Consider the following 20,927-nt stretch of genomic DNA (forward strand, 5'->3'; position numbering starts at 1 on the left):
GTTCAGACTGTCCCCAAAGAGCTTCAACTTAAAAAAGAAAACAACAGAAAACAACAGAATGCCATCACAGGGTCATCGCTCGATGTTAGTAATGAAATCAAAAGTAAAATGTCGGCTCATCACTGCTATACCCGCACAAGTGTATGAGCAGTGTGTGCCAAATCAAAAACCACTCAGCAAGCTATCTAAGGTGTCAGGATTCTTCGTGCCCGGGATATGCATAAAGGAAACACAGCACATCCAACTGGTGCTCTTGGGGACAAAACAGAAAGTGGCTGGGTGGGTGGCAGGGTAGTTGTGGGAGGTTGGTGGAGTGAGGTGAGGTGAGGTGAGATAGTGAGGCAGGGTAGCAGGGCATTGGGAGGGTGGGGTGGGTGAGATGTGTGTGGTTTTTTTTTTTAGTAATTTTTTTTGTTAATTAAAAAGGTTAGTCAGGCTCAGGGTGGGTGGGAGCTCATGGGCCAGGGTCTGTATTGGTTAAAGCTCTCTGAAGGTTTTATTTATACAAAAAAATTAGCAGAGGCAGAAACGGCTTCAGGGGGCAGAAATAATAATACAGTATAGTTAAAAAAAGGTGTTGTCTTCTAGCTTACACGTTCTATAAAGATGTTTCTTTTGCCTATTAACTGACTGAAAAAAAAGAATAGGGTGCTATGTGTATAAAATAATAATAACTTTGATATTTTAATCAAATGTTTGAATTATTTCTCCCTCCCTGCAGCAATGCCTCAGGAGAAGTGACTGTACAACTAAAACTTTGGTCTGCTTTTATGCTACTTTGGTTAGCCTCTCCGATCTGGGTCACACCTCGTCAAGGCAGGTGAGGGGGGGGCGGACCTCCCAGATGGCAGAGATGGCATGGACCTCATGAGCGAAGAGTCGTGGGGGCGTTCAGTGGAGCGCGAGCGGGACGTGGGGCGCTCTATAGTGGGCCGCTGGTCTGCAGAGCGGGACCTGCTGTGATACTCGTGCCTATCCATGGCTCCGTGGTTCCTAGAGGTTGTTGAGAGACAGGCAGGCACTCAGTGGGACTTTAGCAGGGCAGGGAAAAAAATATGCTGGCAGGGTGCGGGCAGAGAACTTTGTTGCACCCATCAAAACTGCAAGGCGCATCACATTATACTTCACATTGTTGTCAGTCTGATTCATAGCATTGTTGTTTTTTTTAATTTCTTAAAGAACAGAAGCACCACTAAAGGTTCAATGTTAATCAAAGATGGAAGAGCTTTGTCCACTGTTTTTTTTATGAGCAACTGAATTCTTTCATTTTCAAGGTGAACACTAAGGACAGAGGACTCGGTGGCTTCTGTGTGGTTTGTGGTTCCTGTGGTGAAGTCAGGATGTGTTCAATAAACAAGGACAGAACAGTATGTGCTAAGTGAAATGTGAAGGAAAGGTGCATTTAACTTCTTAAATGTATTCATTCCTGTATTAATGTGCAGCCATTGTACATATATTTTGGCACAGTGAGGGTAGAGGCAAATCTTGTCAATCTGAAGAGCTGGAGGGGGAAAAAAAGCAGGTGAGGATTCAACATCACTGACAATGCACATGGACACTGTTTACCTTTGCAGAGACAAAAGGAAAAATAAATATATACACTGCACATTCAGTATAAAAACACTTGAGAAGTTGACAATAGAATGGATAAGAGCATGCAAACCGTATACTTACTTCATCAGTTCATAAAACAAAGACATATTGAATTGAACTAATGCATTTAAAGTGTTAAAAGACATGTTGGTGCCTGCACACTCCATACATGTGTGGTAGCTTCTTCTAACAAGGCTCAGAGACACCAAAAGACTTCCTGTGGTCCAATTAGAATCAGATTTGTCTCAACACTGTAAGAAGGTAAGAATGTTCTTAAATCTTTCCATCTTTTGTAGCCTTGTAGTGTCCACAGCCTTTAGCAGAATGAAACATTGTCCAGTAGAGGAGACGTCCTTTTTGGCTACATCAGTCATCAGTCAGTGACATCACACACTCTTTATCTACAGCCCTGTCAGAATAACTGGCTTCCCATCATGAGGTTGTTATGTCTGAGGATTTTTCTTTGTTGTATTTTGATAGATACAACCATGGAACATTACACGTGCTGCACTGTGGAGTAGCACCGTGTCAATGCTAATATGCTACAGGTCCCGCACTCAGGTTACACTATGGGCCTGAGCATTTTAAACCACCATAGAACCGAATAAAAACATTTTCTGCAGGCTAATCATCTCAACTAAGACACCTCTGAAACTTCACTTGTGTCTTTGTCCTCCTCCACGTGTTTTGTTTCTGCCCTTGTCTCTTTTCAGTAGACAGAATCAAACCATCTATATGAAGAGAGGAGGGAAATATGTTCTGCTCCTCTGTGGGTATCTGTCCCTGAGACACTACATTGCTTTCTCTCTCAAAAAGAACGGGAAAGAAAAATAGAAGGACAGCTCCCATTAATGCTTATCTAGGCTGTAGGCTGGGCCTGAAGTCGAGCCAAGCCGGCCTTAGGGAAACTTTGTGACACTTTAATAAAGTCAGTCAGGCTCTCGAGCTGAGTTCTGAGGACTCATCACTTTTTTTTCTCCTGGAGAGGAGAGAAATGGCACAAACGTCACGTTATTCCTGACTGAAAGCCAGATGGCAGCCAGCGGAAGATTGAAGTCATTCACAGCATTTCTCTGGAGGAGGGGTGGGTGAAGTGAGGTCTTTCTTTTTTTTATTGGTGCGCCAGGATGCTTGTCTTGGGAGTGGTTGGGCTCCAGCAGGCCTTTTCTATGAGTGTTCAGATCAGACTAGCCGCCCATTTTGACCAGACACAAGAAGCCAAAGGCCAAACAGGATTTACAGTGCAGCCCAGAGCAGCTCACATCAGAGGCGCCACTGTATGGATGAGTAAAAACAGCTGCCTATAGCACGTAAAAAGAGGACAACACTGTTCATCACACACAGTACTGGTCCACATTCTGTTGTTGGTCAAATGTACATGGGGTACATAAACAACGACAACAAAGAAACAGTCAAGTGCAGGTGAGCACTTTACTCCAGGTAACATACAGCTGACATCAGCAACACAAATAGCTCTGAGCCTGGACAAACAGAGGCAGTTGTGTACCATTACTGTACATCTACACAACTTCAGAGCTGTGATGACTCCTTAACAAAAACCGATATCAGACAGGATATCATTTTCGGTCATCACACGTACGATCATGTAAAAATAAAGACGGACGAGGGACAACTTGAGGAGACCACAAGATGGCGGATGCACAGATGCTGCAGCAGTGCATGTCAATACCTCTCATAGTCAAAGTCGGATGAGTAGGCGCCCTCTGAATGGGCGCGGGCCATCCTAGTGGAACGCAGTAACCTGACTGCTTCCTCTCGGCAGATCGGGTACACACGATGGTTGCGGCTGGCAGAAAAATATCACAGCTGGTCAGCATCTTTATGTTTTTTTTTTAATATTATCTTTGTCTATTTGACATCTATTGACGCTGAAAATCAATGAATGCACTGTTCAAAAAAAATATTTTTTTTTCACCACTAGGGGAGGCAAAACTTAAAAAAGGAACCTGCAAAGGAACAGACTTCTGTCTTTTATCTATTTCTTACTCTGCATTTGAATGAACCCACATAATTCTAGGCAAAGACCCCCTCTGCTGGACAAAACTTCACAAGGATAGAACACGTATCCAGTCACAGTATTGCCACTCTTTTGGTGGAGAAGAATTGCTTTTCCAGGAGTTACACTTGCAGAAGTGGTGCATTACTGGAGCAAATGATAGTAATGTTCATATGAAAATGTGATGATGAAAGAGAGCAATGCTGATACTGGATGGATGAAGTTTATGGCTAACCATCTACTCACCTCAATGCACTGCAGAAACATAACAAAACACTGTGTATATATTTAATCCTTTGCAGAGGAAATATATACATTAACACTACAACACTACACTTATGGCACTGACGACGGTAATCTAAAGTGATCTCTGCTGTGAGTCCATAAACAGATAGGCTTACTGCATACTATGACTGCAGTAAATGAAAATCATTCCAAAGTGTCAGTGCCATGTGTGTGTGTGAAGATGTTCGGTGCATTAGGTAGGTTGAAAAGTGGAGATGGGGCCTCATGCAAGCTCAGGTGAAAGTCTACCTGGGGTCCTTTTGAGGATCATCAATAGGCTGAGTATGTCTGGTTCGAGGTAGGGTGAGAAAATGGCTGCAACCACATGGAGGGAGGAGAAAAGACAGAGATGGATCTGAGATGGCGAAGAGGAAGACGCGGAGGAGAAGGAGGAGGAGGAGGAGGAGGAGGAGGAAGAGGAGGACAGGTGAGAGAAAGAGAGAGACACACACACAGGATTGGAGAAAGACAAAATCATAGGCAGACAGATGGAGCAGCGAGAAAACTGAGTGAGAGACGGTGAAAGATTTCTCAAAGAAACAGGATGCAAAGAGCGGGAGAAAGCTTGTAGGAAATGTTGATGTAACTGTTTCAAAGAGTGAAAACAGGCGAGGAAGATAAGAGCTGAGAGAGAGCTGAGAAAGCGGAAGTCTTTCAGTTTTACCAAAACAGACAGATAAAAGTGCACAGAGACCACACACACCAGCAGCATTCATGGAGGAAAGAACAGAACAGCAAACTCCAAACACCTAAACCTGCTCGGTATCACTTCTACTTGATGACTAAACAATGTCTTCATTTATAAATATAGAATCATGGTTAAAAAAAATACATGAAAATGGGAGAAAACAAAATTACAGCCTCACAAAAAGCTGTAGAAACTCAAGGAGAGACATTTTTTTTAATATTGTGGGAGTTCTGGAACAAGGCCAGCATTCTCTGTGACTCATTTCCTGTGTCATTTTCAACTGTTTTCAATAAATAACCAGACGCTGTTAATTAAGGCAGCTGAAATACACTCAAGTGAGCTCTGTCCCAGACAATTTAGATAAGTGCATTTTCTGCATCTGACACTGATTTAGGCCGAGCCTCAGAAATATCAAATAAAGTTAATTGGACGGGGGAAAGTAGCTGAGGCCTGGCAGTGCCAAGGCTATGATTGGACTCTTGGAGCAACATTTTCCAACCCTCACAGAAAATAAGTGCTGATAGAGGATAACTGACCACTTCCCCTTGACCACCGCTTCCATAAAGATAGTGAAATACATGTAAATTCACCAGTATATATATACTGTACTCTGCATTTGCAAAATTGGCTCCAAATCTTTCCCACATAATTTTAAAATGTGTTGGATCCAGGATATAAAAACAATGACCTGATAATCGCTTCTGTTAAGCAGTCTAGTCTTTATCAACTTCTGTGATGAGTAATGGGAGTTAGAGCTTCATCTTTACCTTTAAATTTGCTTTGTACACTTTTTTATGGGAGGTTTAGGGTCAGATTAGAGGAGAGACAAGTGTCAAAGTGAAGAGGAATCCACATCAGTTATAAAACGTTCTGTAGAGGAGAAGGTTGTTCCTGGTTTCCTTAGTTTGGCACAGCAGAAAGATGACACAAACAACGTCAGTCTTACAGAGAATTTAAGGCATCGTGCTGTAACACCTCACTGCATAACTGCTTGTCAGCATCTGTTCATGCATGCCCACGTATGTACATGCATCTGCTTCACACAAGTGTAAGCTGCAGTGTGTGTGTGTGTGTGCGTATGTATGTACCTGTCAGGAGAGTAGTTATCTTCACTGTAGTACTCCACTCTAGTGGAGGAGCTGTACTGAGAAGGTCTAAGGTCAAAGGCTGGGTCCAGACTACTGCTGTGTGACAGAAGTGGACTGGATCACCCCTCATGTAGCTGACACACTATGAACTGGCCCCTACTGTTTAAGGGGCCCATGGTCTGGTGTTTAACTGTGGCTGACGCAGTCTACCTGACACCCTGCACTTTAGGAGCATTTGGTTTTCAGCTAAGCTGTTAAGTCTTTCTGAATTCCAACTTAAGACATCCTCTTTCAAGGAGTTAAAAATGACAAAACTATGTTGTAAATCCATCCATCATAATCACATCAAAACAAACATAACTGTAGTTATATAGAAATATTCCCATAGATCAGGGATCACCCCTTCAGTGTACTGATCAATGGTTACCTGGAGGGTGGTGGAACGCTGGGAGACCGCGACCGCGCCCGGTTTATATCAGCAGACCGAGAGCAGTGATTGGACGACATCACCTGCTCAGGGACAGACAACGTGGAACTCTGGAAGTCTCTGCCATTTGGTCGGTAGTCTGTAAACACAAAAGAGAAATTGAGGTCGAGCTGTCGGGAATTTTTTTTTCAGCAACATCTGTGCAGATCCAGTCTGATCACACCCTGAGGGAGCTTGAAGAAAAAAGGACCAAACTTTCTATAACTTCTGCTAAATGCCATTCTGTACAGGTGACAGATTCCCGCTGAGTTTCCATATTCCATAAATGAGGACTAGGTTTCAATAAAAGTGCAAATCCATCTGCTGTTTTAACACCGTGCATTAAACATGAAAAAAACCTTTACAAAATCAGAAACATTATAATGAATTTTCTCTGCTAAACTGATTAGTCCAGTGAACTTGAAAGAGTTCATTAACCGATAATCAGACGTGGCTAGCAGCCATGGTTAAGGTCAATGCTTAGCGCTATTAAAGTTGATTGATATTCAATAGAGTGTATAGCATATTTAAATGAGTTATAGAAAAGCTGGGAAAAAGTTAGGAAAAGAAGGAAAGGTGGGAAAAATTGGAGGAAGTGTTGACCTTCATTGAAGAAAGTCGGATATGTTAATGTGGTTATGTAGATATTGACGGGTTGGAATTTAGCTGTGTATAGTAGAATGAAGAGATCATTATATTTCAAGCTAAAGCCTCCATCCTGATCGCAGGTGGATGTAAAAACCTACACAGAACAATGCATTTCTATCATTTTTCTAATGAAAACAGCTAAAATCAAAACTACACACCAACAGACTGAGACTCAGACACATCCACCCCCACCCAGCCACCCAAAGACTGAGTATGAAACCCCTGCAGACAGACACACACTGCACTGCACTTCAGGACATCAATACGCTGCAGCATGGACGATATATTCATGCCAGTCACTTTAAAGATTTGATTCAATTCTTTTTATTTTTATATTTATTTCGATATATTTTGTGTGTGCCTTTTTCACATTGTGTGTCATGAACACAATATTTGCCTTATGTTAATACATATACATCAGCTCCAACTCCTGCAGCTTCCATGCAGAGCCAAATTAAATCTCTTCTTCCTCCTGACATGCTGCTTCATGCATGATTACAGGCTGCCAGTTAAGCACATATAAAGAGGAGAACCTTTGCTGACAATTAATAGGATGGACTCAAGATGTATGCATCAGTGCAGAACAAGGGAACTGCACTGTTAATGCAACATTAAATGTTCTGTGCAAATAAAAGAAGTCACGTCCGGAGTCCCTTTAAAAAGACCTACTGTATACTTCTAATATAATATGGCTACTGTGGTTTTCAGATAATTAAAAATCCCATTAAAAATGGGGTATTCCCATCACTGTGAATGGAGTGAGAGGAACCAGAATCGTGAGGCAGTGAGAGACTGATGAGAATATTAAAGAGGCTGGAGGAGGATTTCCCTCAGCTACAGAATCATCAGCAGGTCGGACTGTCTGTCTGTCTGACAGTCAGTTCGTTACAGTGACTGGATTTATTCTCTGTTCCTCCCTGTTTTTCTTATTCTTACCCTCTCTTCTTCTCTGTTGCTTAATGTGCTAATCGAGTGTGAAATATTACCACATGCTAAACAAACACGCAGCTGTTTCCATCATGCAATTTACCACTAGCTGCAAACAGGGTCAGCACATTTGTCTGTGATACTCAGTTGGGAAAAATATATATTTATTGGTAGAAAGCAGCAGATAATAGTTTATCAGCGATGCAACCACCACTTTCAGCATCATGTTCTTCCATGTGGGCACATTTTAAGTCTTATTCTGTGGCTGTGTGACTGGTAGCAGCTCTGCCTCTCCTGTGATGTGCAGCGTGGGCGTGCAGCAGCTAGCAGTGCAGAGGCAGGCAGACGAAGCTTACTGCTGCCTCACTGTGATGCTGCTGCTGCTGCTGATGATGATGAGCTGCAGCATTCCACTCCGTTCATATGATATATCATGGTGTTGGTAAGCTATTCAGGTCATCATAGCATTTGACTGATGTGCGATGTATGAGGTTAGCCAAGTTCAATGACGGTCTCACTGCATCCTTTTGTTTTTTTTTTCAATTTTATATGCAGATCAATTTTCTCTCATGCATTAAAAAGTCCTGGGTGGCATGTTAATATGAATAGTTTATTACCTGTTATTACCCCAACGCCGTCTTCACAATCGTAGTCTGAGATCTCGCTGTCACTTATCCTCTGGGATCCTTTGAGATAAAGAGACAGAGAGATGGAGGAAAGAGGGAGAAGTTATTTACATTCCCTCATTTATTTATTTACCCAGTTCTTGTTTTATAACACACCCCACTGGTCTGAATGTAGTCTGCATTTGGTTTGAGCTCCAACTGCAACAGAAATAAAGCTGCGTTTCACTGCTCGGCTTCAACAAAACCAGCCCATCTCTCTTCATCTGGACTGAGGCACATTTAAATGGCACATTCAATCATTCCACATACATGTGCGGGTGGAGATGGGAGAAGTGATATGGCTTTACAGCTCTTTCTTCATCCACCCCCAGTTGCCTTATCACCACCCCTCACCCACCTCTATCCCCGTCCCACCGCCTTCACTGTTCAGTCAACTTAAATCAAATGGACATGTGTGCTTTTTCAGAAATGACAAGTGCTGCACTCTGGCAGTGCCACTCCCAAACTCTCATCTTAGTAGGCTGAAAACTTTTTTTTACAGCTGTCAGCTTATTCACCTCACACTAACACACAGAAAATCATCATCTCAGTGGGAGGGGGCGCCGGGTCTAAGACGGGACGGGTGAAGCAGTCCAGCGTAACATGGACTCTGGTGTTGTCATTAAAAGCATAATCCAGCCAAAAAAATGTAACAGTGGTGAGAAATGGGCCTTCAAAACTAAATGTACCAACTCTGTTTTACAAAAACAGAGCGACATGGTCATCAGCTATCGACCATTTCAGCAAAGTATCCACATTTAAAGTACACACACACAAAGACAAACAAAGTGTGCCAACATTATTCTGTGCAATTCTTAAAGGGGGAAATACTTATCATGGGCCAAGTATTAAACAATATACATCACACAGGAAAAGTAGGTGGTCACTTTCTGATTATATTGTTTGAATGCAGTTTTTTTTTTGCAGGGTGTGGTTGTGGGTTTCAGGATGGGGATTGTAAAATATTTCACAGGTGAATACACAGAGAGGGAGAGACCACTGTGTCCTAAATCACTGTCATCCCTGCAGCGTTGCAAGTGTCTGCTACCCCGGGTGGATTTCAAACAAGTGGTGTAAAATTCACACCAGCTCCCCCACTCTGAAATCCATGTAAGGCAGCAGAAACATGCACTCTTTATGGGGAAAAAAAAGGAGATGGAGAGTCAGGGCACGAGGATGCATCCTAATAGAGAGCAGGAGAACACTCAGATGCTCTACAGAGAAGCCAGGGAATGCAGGGGGCCTTTACCTGAGTTGTATGAATATGAGCCTTTGTCTGTAAAAGCAGAAGTAGTATGGTTGTTGTGACATAGAAGAAACTGAATACAGCACAACTGAAACAAAACGACATTTACTGTACAGTTATAGCTACTGTGTGCTGGGTCCAAATAATCTTATGCATTTAAGAAGAGAAACAAAACCCAGCACTGAAACACCATAAGCTGCAGAAAATCAGCTGCTTTTAATCTGTGTCTTATATGTGCATTGCTTTACAGTAGGTAAATTAGTTTTTTTATTAGTTTGATGTTGGGGGTCGTTACTTACTCTGCAGCCGCCGCGTTGGACTCTCTCCGTGGAGATGTCTGCGCTGAGCGTTCGGGGAGGCACGTGGGAGTGGCATGGAGGACACGTCGTGTGTTTGTAGCTTGTACCAGTGTGGTTCATCGTCCAGAAGAGCCGTCTCCAGCTCAATCAGGATCTAAGGGGAAAAAGCCACAATGTCCAAATGTCCACTCACTCACACACACAGAAAAATAAACGTTCTTGTTGGTGTTAGATGAATACTTGACCATTAAAAACCTCCTTATGGCAGCTTTGTTACGGCTCACCCCAGTGTCCCTGACAGGTGGGGTGCGGTTCCCTTACCTCTCCCAGGAATTCGCTCTCCTCCTCCCTCACCCTGGCTTGGTCCCACAATGTGATCTCCAGCATGCGCTCCCGAAACTCCCGCCGGTGAACCGGCGAATACATAAAGGTCTGGTTCCATTTGGGCTCTAAGGATTTCTTTACTGTTTTTGTTCTCCTCTTGCTTTTGTCACTGGAGGAACAATAATTCAAACTGTTTTTATTTACAACCATGATAGGGAATAGCCACGAATACAACACGTCAATAACACGACACAGCACAGTGCACTGCACCATAGCATGCAGAGAGAATGGGATGGTGAGGTGATGGAATCTCCTTTCTGCATTTCAGTGCTAAGAAAACAGCAAAATAAAATCTACACTAACTAACTAACAATGTGATTAGGCACATCCACGTATATTCAAGTGATTAAACATGAGATCATGACAAAATTCTACATTAATCTATAAATGGCTGCATACTGTATTTCAGTGTCGTCCTGGCGGTTATGACATAAAAAAGAAAATAAAATGCTGGTAACTGTTTCTACTCTTACCTTCTATCAGGGAGGAAGTAGATTTTGACGTAGGGGTTCCTGGGCCGGCCGTCTTCCCTAGGTGGCAGGTCTTTTGCGCCTAGGATGGTGACGATTAGCTGATGGCCCACTTTGTCATACCACAGTTTGACCTGCAGGGGCAGAGGAGACAGCCAGCTGAGAGACAGACGAGAGCCAGAGCTGCCAGAAGTACACAGAGGGAGGGAGTAATGCAGGAGAAGACAACTTCATGGAGTTATAGCTATATCTGCATTTTTTGTTTAGTTAAAGACCCATTTCTATTTTAACCTACAGTCTTCTCCTGTATTTACCCTTCAGGAAAAAAAAGGAGGAAGATGTCTGACTGCTAAAATGATGTCAGGTCACATGCTTGGATACTTTATCAAAGCTTTAGAGATCATTAAAACATGGAGCTGACTATATCAATGTTAATATAGTCTGATGATGTCGAGATCTTGCTTTAATGAAACTAATGTGTATTTTGAAGTGCATGGTGCCATGTTCATTTAAATATTTGTACTCACTGTTTCAAAGTTGTTGTTTTAATGTGTTTATGTTTGTCATTAAAACTTCCCCTCAGGGGAGGAATAAAGTTTATTGAATGGAACTGAATGCAATTGACCTTAATGTCATTTCAACTCAAGTGAACTGAAGTGAATGCTAAAGGCAACATGCTCTAAAATGAACAATGTGCTCTGTTAAAACGATACTGTCTAACAGTGCTGATGTGGTCTCTAATAATGTTCTCTCAGTTATTTAACTGATATGGAGAAATTAATCATGCTGTTGCGACAGTTCACTCTAAAAAGGGAAGTATGGACTCCGGTAAGAAGACACTTAGAAGAAAATAAAAAAAAAGCCCAACTGAAGCCTTGAGGAAATTAATGAAATGAGACTTCTAAGTTCTTGTCCATACTTCACTGAAAAAACATGATCATGGAAAGGGCCTGCACTGCTTACTACTAGCTACACATGCAGCAACACAAGAAGGTGCATTCAAGACAAGTCAATAGATCAGAAACAGACAGCAGGAGGCTTATGGGAAAACAAATTGTACCAAGTAATCTGTAATCTGTAATCTGATCAGCCCACCAAAATACCACATATGGCAAAAAATACTGTCTGTGATTTGGTGAAAGAGTTTCAGTTATTATGTTGCAAGAGTTGCTCAAATACAGGCTTTTGGCTTTAATAAGAGCAAAAAATAATAGTAATGCACACATATGTAAAACCTAAATATTCTCCCCGTCTCTAATTCCACATCATGTGTTTCAGCTGCACACACACTGTTCTCCATCAGACCAAACGCCCAGATGTGCCGTTTGTGGCCATCCGGCAAAAATATCCCGTTATCAACTGAATGTGTCCTTCATGAACATGTGTTATTCACCACACCTCAGATCCATATAAAGATTGTTTAGGTCTCCCTTTAAGCAGGACAACATAACAGTGAGATCCCATCAGAAAATTCAAACACAAAGATTCACACAAAGTGATCCCACCACATGACCATAAAACAAAAAGACGGACTCATACGATAAGAAATTGATAAAAGAGGCTCTTCACAGCTTTTTTTTTTTGGAGGTACAATTTGCTTAATTCTCATCTAGGAGGGAAAATGGCTTTGGCTTCCCAGACAGGACGGTGAACTTGGTATCTTTTCACTGCAACATGAAACCACACAGCCATCAGCTATAATCTACTAATTAGCCTCACTTCAGCTGGCATATGGCGGAGTCCTTCTGTACATGTGTGAAGAGTTAGGTTCATGTCACATGAAGCAGAAAAACCCCAAGTCCTGTGTCTGAGGAAAAACGTTTCAGAGACACCCTCCTGCATTGCCTTTAAGGGGAGCTAAACTAACACGAATGAAGTGTTGATCACTGCAGTCAGAGCAGAGAAACCAGGCAATGGAAGAGTGTCTCTATTCAGATTAGTTAAAGCATGCACTACTCAGGATGTGAATGGGTTAAAATGAGTAAGAAAACTTCTAATCATAACAGCGATACCAAGAAATCAAAGAGAAGAAAATGACACAATGCACTGGGAAACTGAAGCTGCCGTTTCCCCCCAACAATGCATTTTCCAAAGTATGGAAACAGAAAAAAAGGCCAGTCAAACAGTCAATGAGCAAAAACCAGACATTTGGAAGAGTTTGTGCCCTTCAGACAGGGCCCATTACCTGGACCCTAGGGGCAAAAGGCGTTGTTCTTCTACTAAGGCTTTGGCTCTGGATAAGCAAAATTAAACAGCAAAAAAAAAAGAAAGAAAAAAAAAAAGAAAATGCAATAAAACCAAAATCCCACAACACAAAAACTCACAAAACACCACAACAGAGGTTTGTAGTTCAAAGAGTAGATTTGGGCCAGTGGGTTCAGTCTTAACATGTATCATTTCTTTATTTAAATTTCATTCATGTTCTACACAGGCGCTTTAAACATATTATCAATGGCTTCCTCTCTTTATCAGCTCTGGACCGTTTCTCCTCTGCATCACAGCTTGCGTCACAGTGACGTTTGTTGTCAATTTGAATACTTCTTCAATAGAAATTGAATAAACAGCTCTGCACTGTGTACAATTACTCATCAGACACTGAAGGTCTTACACAATTTATTCTATGAACTGATCTGGACTCAAAGATAAGCACATGGACTGACAGGGTGAATTTGCATTGTTCAGTGTATATAGTATGTGTCAGTGTGGGTCGAATGAAACTTGATATTCAAAGCCAGTGGCAGTCAAACTTGACAGACATGGTCAGAAAGAAACATGTCCTGGAGGTGTTACACAGACGCTCCCCTGTGGATCCTAAATTTGTGAGCTGATTTATCTCTTGCTTTAATGCAGCCCTTTACCCATTTACCCCAGGAGGATTTTATACTAGATAATGGACAACACACAACGTAACCTGATCTACAGCCCTGTGCTGTGCTGGTGAAGGGCCAGCTCAACAGGCTGGGAGATAGATGCAGAGCCAGGTGGAGCTAACAGTGGTCTGAACCAAGACAAGTTCAAATTTGAGTTGCATAGTAAAAGCACATCTCTGTCACATGAACTTACATACTGCATGTATAAGATGAGGTCACTTACTGAGAGCTGTCCTGACAGGTACTGGGGGGCGTCCCTCAGCATGCTGGGACTCATGGGGGACGTGACGGAGATGGACGGGCGATCCATCTTCTGAGACTCAAAAGAACTTGAACCTGACAGGGCACAGACAACACGGTCAGATTATCTGTAGTGTTTAACACTGGTTATAGCGCTTAGCAATAAAAAGCAATAAAACTGAAGCCGCAAACGTGGCAAGACAGAAAGACAAAAAGAGAGACACAAGAAGGGCCTGCCATGAAAAGAACAGAAAATTAAACAGGCAGACGTTTCACTGACTTGAAATTTTGAGGATGATTAATAGGATAAGATGACATAATGATATGTTGACAAAACTTACTTGATTCCAGTTGTGCATGTGTGCTGTCTGGTATCCTTGGAATATCTCTAAAAATAAATAAACAATAAAAAGAAAGCGTGTGAGTATGTGAGACAGAAAGGAAGGAGGGGATGGAGTGGATCAATTTGAGCTAATGCTGAATGCACTGTGCTTTAATGACCGTAAGCACCGCATTAGTCTTCATTCACCCAACAGCTCCCTCAGCAGCACAAAACAGGTCAGCTAAAGGAATTGACAAAGCAAAGGTGCTGCTGATTTACCACCTTCAAAACAACTGGAGGAGAGGGTGCGAGCGAGGTGGCGGGTTTTCATGTTGCCAAGTACATTGTTCAGGTCCGATACGAGCCAAAGTCTATAGAGCCGCAGGGACGGAGGAACAGATGTTGAATAAACAAAACACATTCTGAGAGAGCACAAGCTCCGTCTCACACTCCTCTTTTTGAGTCTCCATGTTGCGGCACGGCAGTGATGAGTTAAAAGTAATAAAGTAGTGTGCTTCAGGATGCCTTGTGTGTTCATGTAATGTGAAGCCTTAACTATAAGACCAGGACTGTCTTGTGAAAAGCAAACATTGTGTGACTTCTCACCCTATAGGCCGTGAGACCACAAGCTCCACCTGCGGCTCAGGCTTGGATTCTAATATGATATTGTAAACTTCTTTAAATGTGGCTCCTTGTAAAATCTTCCCATTCCACTCCAGCACCTGGTCACCTGCAGAAACATCGCATGAAAATACTTAAATCGTGTTGTCACAGTGTAAGAAATACACAATATTACTGTGTTCATGCATGTTGGAGTTTCATTTCTTCAGAAACGTGTGTGTGTGTGTGTGTGTGTTCTTACTACCTGGTCTGAGGTGTCCAACAGTGTCTGCTAGACTTCCTTTCCTCACTTTTGTGATGAAAGCACAAAGTCTACCAGATTCTGTCATTTTGCCTCCCACCACCTGTAGAAGCAGAGTTGTAGATGAGCACTGAAGTGTTTTTTTTTTTTTAAACTAAGCTTTTTATCATAGCTGCAGATTTATGGTATAATGTATAGAGGTGTAGCATGAGCACAACAGAAGACAACGCTTTTTCCTCCCGGAACCCTGTTGATGTCATGGTTTTACCATCTGCCTGCGAGGTATGAATCTCCGATAAAAGCATTACAAGGAGAGGGTCAATGGTAAAAAGTGCACCTCTGTCATTTAAAAAATGTCCAGGGTTCTGCTTTCTTCCCCAGGGACACACTCTGGTGCTGCTCTGTGGTATGTAACATTGCAGGGCCGTGGGCTAGAGCTGTACTGTACAGTCCTGAACTGCTGTACACTCCACTCTGCTCAGCTTACACTGGCATCATACAAATAAAAATCCCTCTTAATGGCAGCTGAATGCCAACATACAAAGGAGCTTAGGGAAGTCTGCTAAATGAAATGGCTTTATGTAACAGACAGCAGCGAGAGAGGGCGGCTTGCAGAGGGGAAAGGATAGAGAGAGAGAGAGAGAGAGAGAGAGAGAGAGAGAGATGGACAGTGAGGGCGAGGCTGGCAGCCTGACTGATGGACTGACTGGCTGGATTGCCGAGTTGGTTGGCTGCTGCTGAGCGGACAGAAATGCTCAGAAGCACTGAGCAGACACAAACATGCCATTTCAGGGGGCTCATTCAATCAGTAATGATTTTTCCCCATCTTGCCGCTCTCAGTTCTTTCTCCTTATGGCCCACCAGGCTCTTCTGGACTGTGGCTGGGTTTTTTTTTAACAGTGTGAACCACCTACAGCTGTATGCTCATTACAAAAACACAGGCTGTAATGTTTTAATGCACATACGGTACGACAGAAAACAACCATATACTGACTGCTGACAGGTCCTGGACTGACTTGATTCTCTGAACAGCCGAACGCAGTTCATTAAAGTAGTTCAGTGCGAGTGAGTTCAGAAAATTACACAGCCCAATATCAAACACCACCCATTAATATTCATCAGGAATATAATCAAGTCTCTAATGAATATTAACACTGAGTAGCACAATGATGTAATCAATAATTGGAAACCCAAGGAGAAGCCAAACATTAAAAAAAAAAGACGTCAGAGAGACGTCAAGAGTGAAAAAATAAAGAGTGACACAGATGTTCCTGGGTGTGCTGCCAACTGAAATCTGTTAAATGTGCATATATGACATCAAGCTACTTCAGGAGTAGACTGATGGGAAATGATGGTGCAGGACATTAGCATGGGTTGCATCACGGTGACACAGACAGAGACATCATCAGCTCACCTTCAGACCAAGCAGAGCTCCTGAGTCTCGAGGCACACTTCCATCTTTCATGCGCTTGTTGAGCAAAATACGCCCTATTAGCCGATCCCCATCTTTGGACGGCTGCCACGTCACCGGGTGCTACAAGGTCAGAGCAACAACACACCTTTTGTTTAACAACTCATCCACTTGAATTTGATCACTTCAGACCAAAGCAGACACCTGTCTATATTGAAAAGGGGGCATGAGGGTCGTACTGTATTAAATTCACTTGGGGAAGCAGTTCACACAACCTCTGCAAATATGATACTCAAAGTAGGTCATTTTAATTCTGTAATGTCGTTTGTGAAGCGACTGCTGGAGGAGTCGGGATGAGAAGTTTTACAAAAACAAAATACAACTCGATAAAAATCTTAGCTGCTACTTCCAGAGCTTGTGTGAACCTGCTGGTGTGAGGGTGGAGTGAGCTTCATGCAGCGCCCCATGCAGAGTAAAGCAAGCAGCCCCAGCACTCCTCCTCAAACCAGCTCTTCAAACAGGAGCAGGAAGACCGGAGTGCCACCCTGGTGCTTCGCTACACACACAACATACAACCACCATCGAGTGGAGTACTGAGGGGAAAAGCAGACAGCGAAAAAAGGGGATAAAAAAGTAACCAGTGATACCAGAATAAATGAAGAAGACCACAGGGTGCCAGGTTAAAGATCAAAAAGGATGACATACGTAGAGCACAGAATAAAGCCATGAGACACAGATAGGGTGAAATCACAGACGCGGCAGTGGAAGGGAAAAAAGAAAAACAAATCGTTTCAATTTTTGTGCAAAACAAGTCCAATCTTCCCTGTTTTGTGTGATTTTTGGGGTTTTTTTTTCTATAGAAGTGAGTGGGAGGTTGGGCAGGGGCAGGTTCTGTCTGGACTGGGTGCTGTGGGGTAGGGCAGCAGAGTGAGAGGAACGGGCCTGAGTAAAGGTGCTCCTACTGCACTAAACAGGACCGCTGCAGAGCAAGAACACAACATACGGAGGAGAACGAGCATGCAACTATAGGAGAGACCCACATTCCCGTGTGCCATGACAAACAGAGAGGTTGTGTGTCAATGCTCTTTTTTACAACTACTGTAAGATGTGTGGTTTTCTATTTGGGGAGCAAAACAGCAAAGTACAAGTAGCAAGCAAAGAGGGTGTGTCCCCCCCCCCCAAAAGACTTGTTCGGCAACACCGAGCAAGGTGGAGCCAAAAGTAACCGAACAAAAAAAGGAACGAAATCGCAAGAGAAATCAATATTTACAATGTCAAATAAAATCCAAAAAAACAAACATCTCACCTATTTACACTTAGTGACAGAGAGCAAACAAAGACTGGATGGGAAGGTCATAAATAATAATAATAATAATAAGAATAATAACAAAATGCAGGCTAGATAGTCTCAGTACCTTCTCACTATGGCTATGCTCCTCGTTTAGGGTAGTGCTACTGCACGTATCAACTCCCGAGTCTTTAACCTGCGGTTCACACCATGCCAAGTCCTCTTCAAATGAGTGTCCCCCAAAGCGCACCATTTTCTTTTGCCTCTCAGATAAGGTGTTTGTCGGCTCGGACATAAATGTCTGCTCAATAGTTTTTCTTTTTCCCCTTTGACTGTCCCCTACAGGTGTGGGATAAAAACAGAAAGAAAACAGAAAAAACAACATGCAAAGGTGTAAATAAAACAAAGGAAACATGAAATGACAAAAGACTTGGGGAGAACAGGGGTATGGGGGGCAAGAGAGAGAGAGACAGAAAGAGGGAAAGAGAGATGGGGGGGTTAAGGGCACGAGGTAGGGGGAGGGAGGGTCAAGGCAGGGCTCCACATGTCTCACCAAAGACATTGGGGAGGCCTCGCTGCTATGCCATGACGCATGGTCCCACCAATGGCCATCCAAATCTCCTGTAAGGTGGGGGAGGGGGAGGGTTGTACATACACGAGAGAGGACAGCGAGAGGGACAAGTGAGGACACCACAGACAACATACAGACAGTAACACACATGTAATATACATACGCAGTAAACACACACACTCTCTCTCTCTCACACACGACTCAAAAGATGGCCAGCATCATCCCTAAGATCCCTGTGGAGAAAAAAGATGCAGCTCAGGTAATAAATACATAAAGGGTCAATTCTGATTCGCGCGTCTCAACACTGTGCAGCAAAGAGAAGAGGGAAAAAACTCAAACAGCCAACATAGGGCTAACAAGACACTTCTCAGCGAACAACTCACATTTTGTTGAAACAACGTTAGCATGCTGCTATCTTATCCAGTGGAAGGGAGTGGGGGCAGATCTAATGTGTTTAACTGGGGATTCAGATTGCAGTGCCACACAGCCTTAACTGACCTCAATCTAAAGTGCACCAGGGAGAGCTTTTAAAGATGCAGCTCTGATTACTTCTTTTCTGCAGCAGTATCAGCGGACATAAAGCCTTGAGGGACACACACAACAATATTTGAGATGTTTCTGAAGTATTTGTCTTTCAGGGAGACTCTTAGTTATAGTATAGTAAGAACAGAATCAGACAAAAAAAAAAAACTCACATATCAACTCGCTAGTGGAGTTTTTCATCTGGTGCCTGCACAACCGTTGTACAGGATTTGCCCTGTTCTCCTCTGTGGATGCACAGAGCAGTCAGATGATGAGTACTTTCAATTTGATTAAGAAGCTTAAAAATCCAAGCTAATTAAAAAGATAATATTGAATGGAAAGGTGGTGCTAAGATTCTCAGTGGAGAGCCGTGTGGAGTTAAAGAGGATGGGACGTTCAAAAACTACAGAATTCCTTTCAGTTATCAGCGTCTGACACAGTTAAATGTTTATATTTGTAGTTTTGTGCATCTCACAAAGAAATGTTTTTCACTCATAGTATACTGAGGAGTATCAGGAGCTGACTGGTGATGGTGTGCTTGTATGAATGTGTACAGACCTGTGTGAACCACAGGCCAACAGTCAAAGACAGTTGGCTCACCCTAAAACACTGCACTTGTGCAATGCTCTGAGCTATATACATCACATTCCCCACACTTCACTACCCCTGCAAAGAGCTGTGCAACTTAATGGATCTATACAGGACAGGCCTCCTTCAACCATTATCTGGCCAAGGATTCAATCTCGGAGAAATCAAGGAACTCTGACGGAAAGGCATAAAAATAGACTGCATATGCTTCTGGATGGATGAGGAGGCAGAGCAGAGGGGGGGTGGTGGGGTAAAGAGAAGAGACTGCTGTCTAAAGATAGCGTAACTGTGAATAAATAGAGGCAGAAAACTCATAAATATTCCTTCATTCTTAACAATTACTGAGCAATCTGCTTTTTCTCCTGAGCCACAGCCCGGCTAATTTGGCACATTGTCCTGTTTTTTTTTTGCTTCCACACTTACAATTTCATCGTTACGACTAAATGCTGCAAGGTCAGCCAAACAAGAAAACTTTCCTTCTCCTGTTCACTCTCTGTTCACGCTCCATCCATCAGTCTCAGGCAGAGCCGAACCTACTTACTGTACATAGTTATGCACTGTGATATAAAACATTATGGATGTTCCCAGACAGACTTTGGCCTCTGCGGCCTTTAGCTGACAACAGCGATTACCCCCTTTGCCTTCCAGCTGCTATTCTGTCAGCATGATAACACCAGCGCACAGACTGGTGTGGCACACACTCCCCATTAAACAAGTCACTTGGCTAATGTGGCAAAGTCCAAACAGCTTAAGGCCTTTTTTCAGGGAAAGGAAGAAACATACTGTATGCTGTGTGAAACACAACAGACTGTGTTTGCTTATCCCAAGGTTATATCAGTCACAGCTTCACCTCGGCCTGTGACACTACTCCACCTTCAGCAGCCCACCCTCAATGTTTGTCAGAAAGAATCTGAGTAAGCGCCAGCATGGAGACACATCCAGCCTTTCCCCTTTCTATCCCTGAAGCTTTATAAACAGTGGCGTACCACGATTGGGCACTGATCCCCAGCAAGGCGCTGTGTGGTTTTTTTCAGAGAGCAGGAAACTCATCACAGCCATAAATTGTGAGCATCAGCAGTCCGCGCCCAGCCCTGCCGCTTCGGCCAGGCTCTGAGGCCCCACAAAGTGCTGATTCAGGTCGAAGGCAGAGCGCAGGCAGTGGCGGAGTTCACCACCAGCAGGCTCTCCATCACTTTGACGGCTCAATAAAAACCAGTGTAAACTATTAATTGGATCATTAATTATTGATGCTGTTTTTACTCCAATTCAAGGGGTGAGAGCAGAAAAGAGACTGTGTATGTTTAAACATAGTCTCATGTTAAACCTCTGCTGAAGGCTGAACAATGTTACCCTGTGAGGATAAATGAACAAATATATCTTTCCTAGATCGAGTATGGCTGCACCTATACTCTTACCAAAGTGCAAGAACTGATACCAAAAGCCATTAATGGGGATGTAACTTAGGTTGTCACTACAC

General features: G+C 43.0%; 1 protein-coding gene across 3 annotated transcripts in view; it reads right to left on the reverse strand.

Annotated features, from left to right (window-relative positions):
* Positions 1–20,927, reverse strand: part of rims2a (regulating synaptic membrane exocytosis 2a) — a 115,229-nt gene that overhangs the window by 40,631 nt on the left and 53,671 nt on the right. Inside the window, exons 7-20 of one of the 3 annotated variants that reach the window (XM_028424593.1) lie at positions 17,897–18,108; positions 16,485–16,604; positions 15,074–15,173; positions 14,815–14,938; positions 14,228–14,274; positions 13,870–13,982; positions 10,780–10,910; positions 10,244–10,415; positions 9,923–10,076; positions 8,330–8,398; positions 6,099–6,237; positions 5,672–5,767; positions 4,145–4,210; positions 808–993 (exon numbers count right to left, since the gene is read on the reverse strand). In XM_028424593.1, coding sequence (XP_028280394.1) covers positions 808–993; positions 4,145–4,210; positions 5,672–5,767; positions 6,099–6,237; positions 8,330–8,398; positions 9,923–10,076; positions 10,244–10,415; positions 10,780–10,910; positions 13,870–13,982; positions 14,228–14,274; positions 14,815–14,938; positions 15,074–15,173; positions 16,485–16,604; positions 17,897–18,108 — 1,729 coding nt within the window. Of the gene's footprint in view, positions 1–807; positions 994–3,283; positions 3,371–4,144; positions 4,211–5,671; positions 5,768–6,098; positions 6,238–8,329; positions 8,399–9,922; positions 10,077–10,243; positions 10,416–10,779; positions 10,911–13,869; positions 13,983–14,227; positions 14,275–14,814; positions 14,939–15,073; positions 15,174–16,484; positions 16,605–17,896; positions 18,109–20,927 lie in introns of those variants that run through there. The other 2 variants (XM_028424594.1, XM_028424595.1) reach the window with 2 other exon arrangements.

This window comes from Parambassis ranga, chromosome 16, assembly GCF_900634625.1.
Source record: "Parambassis ranga chromosome 16, fParRan2.1, whole genome shotgun sequence".
Lineage (NCBI taxonomy): Eukaryota > Metazoa > Chordata > Actinopteri > Ambassidae > Parambassis > Parambassis ranga.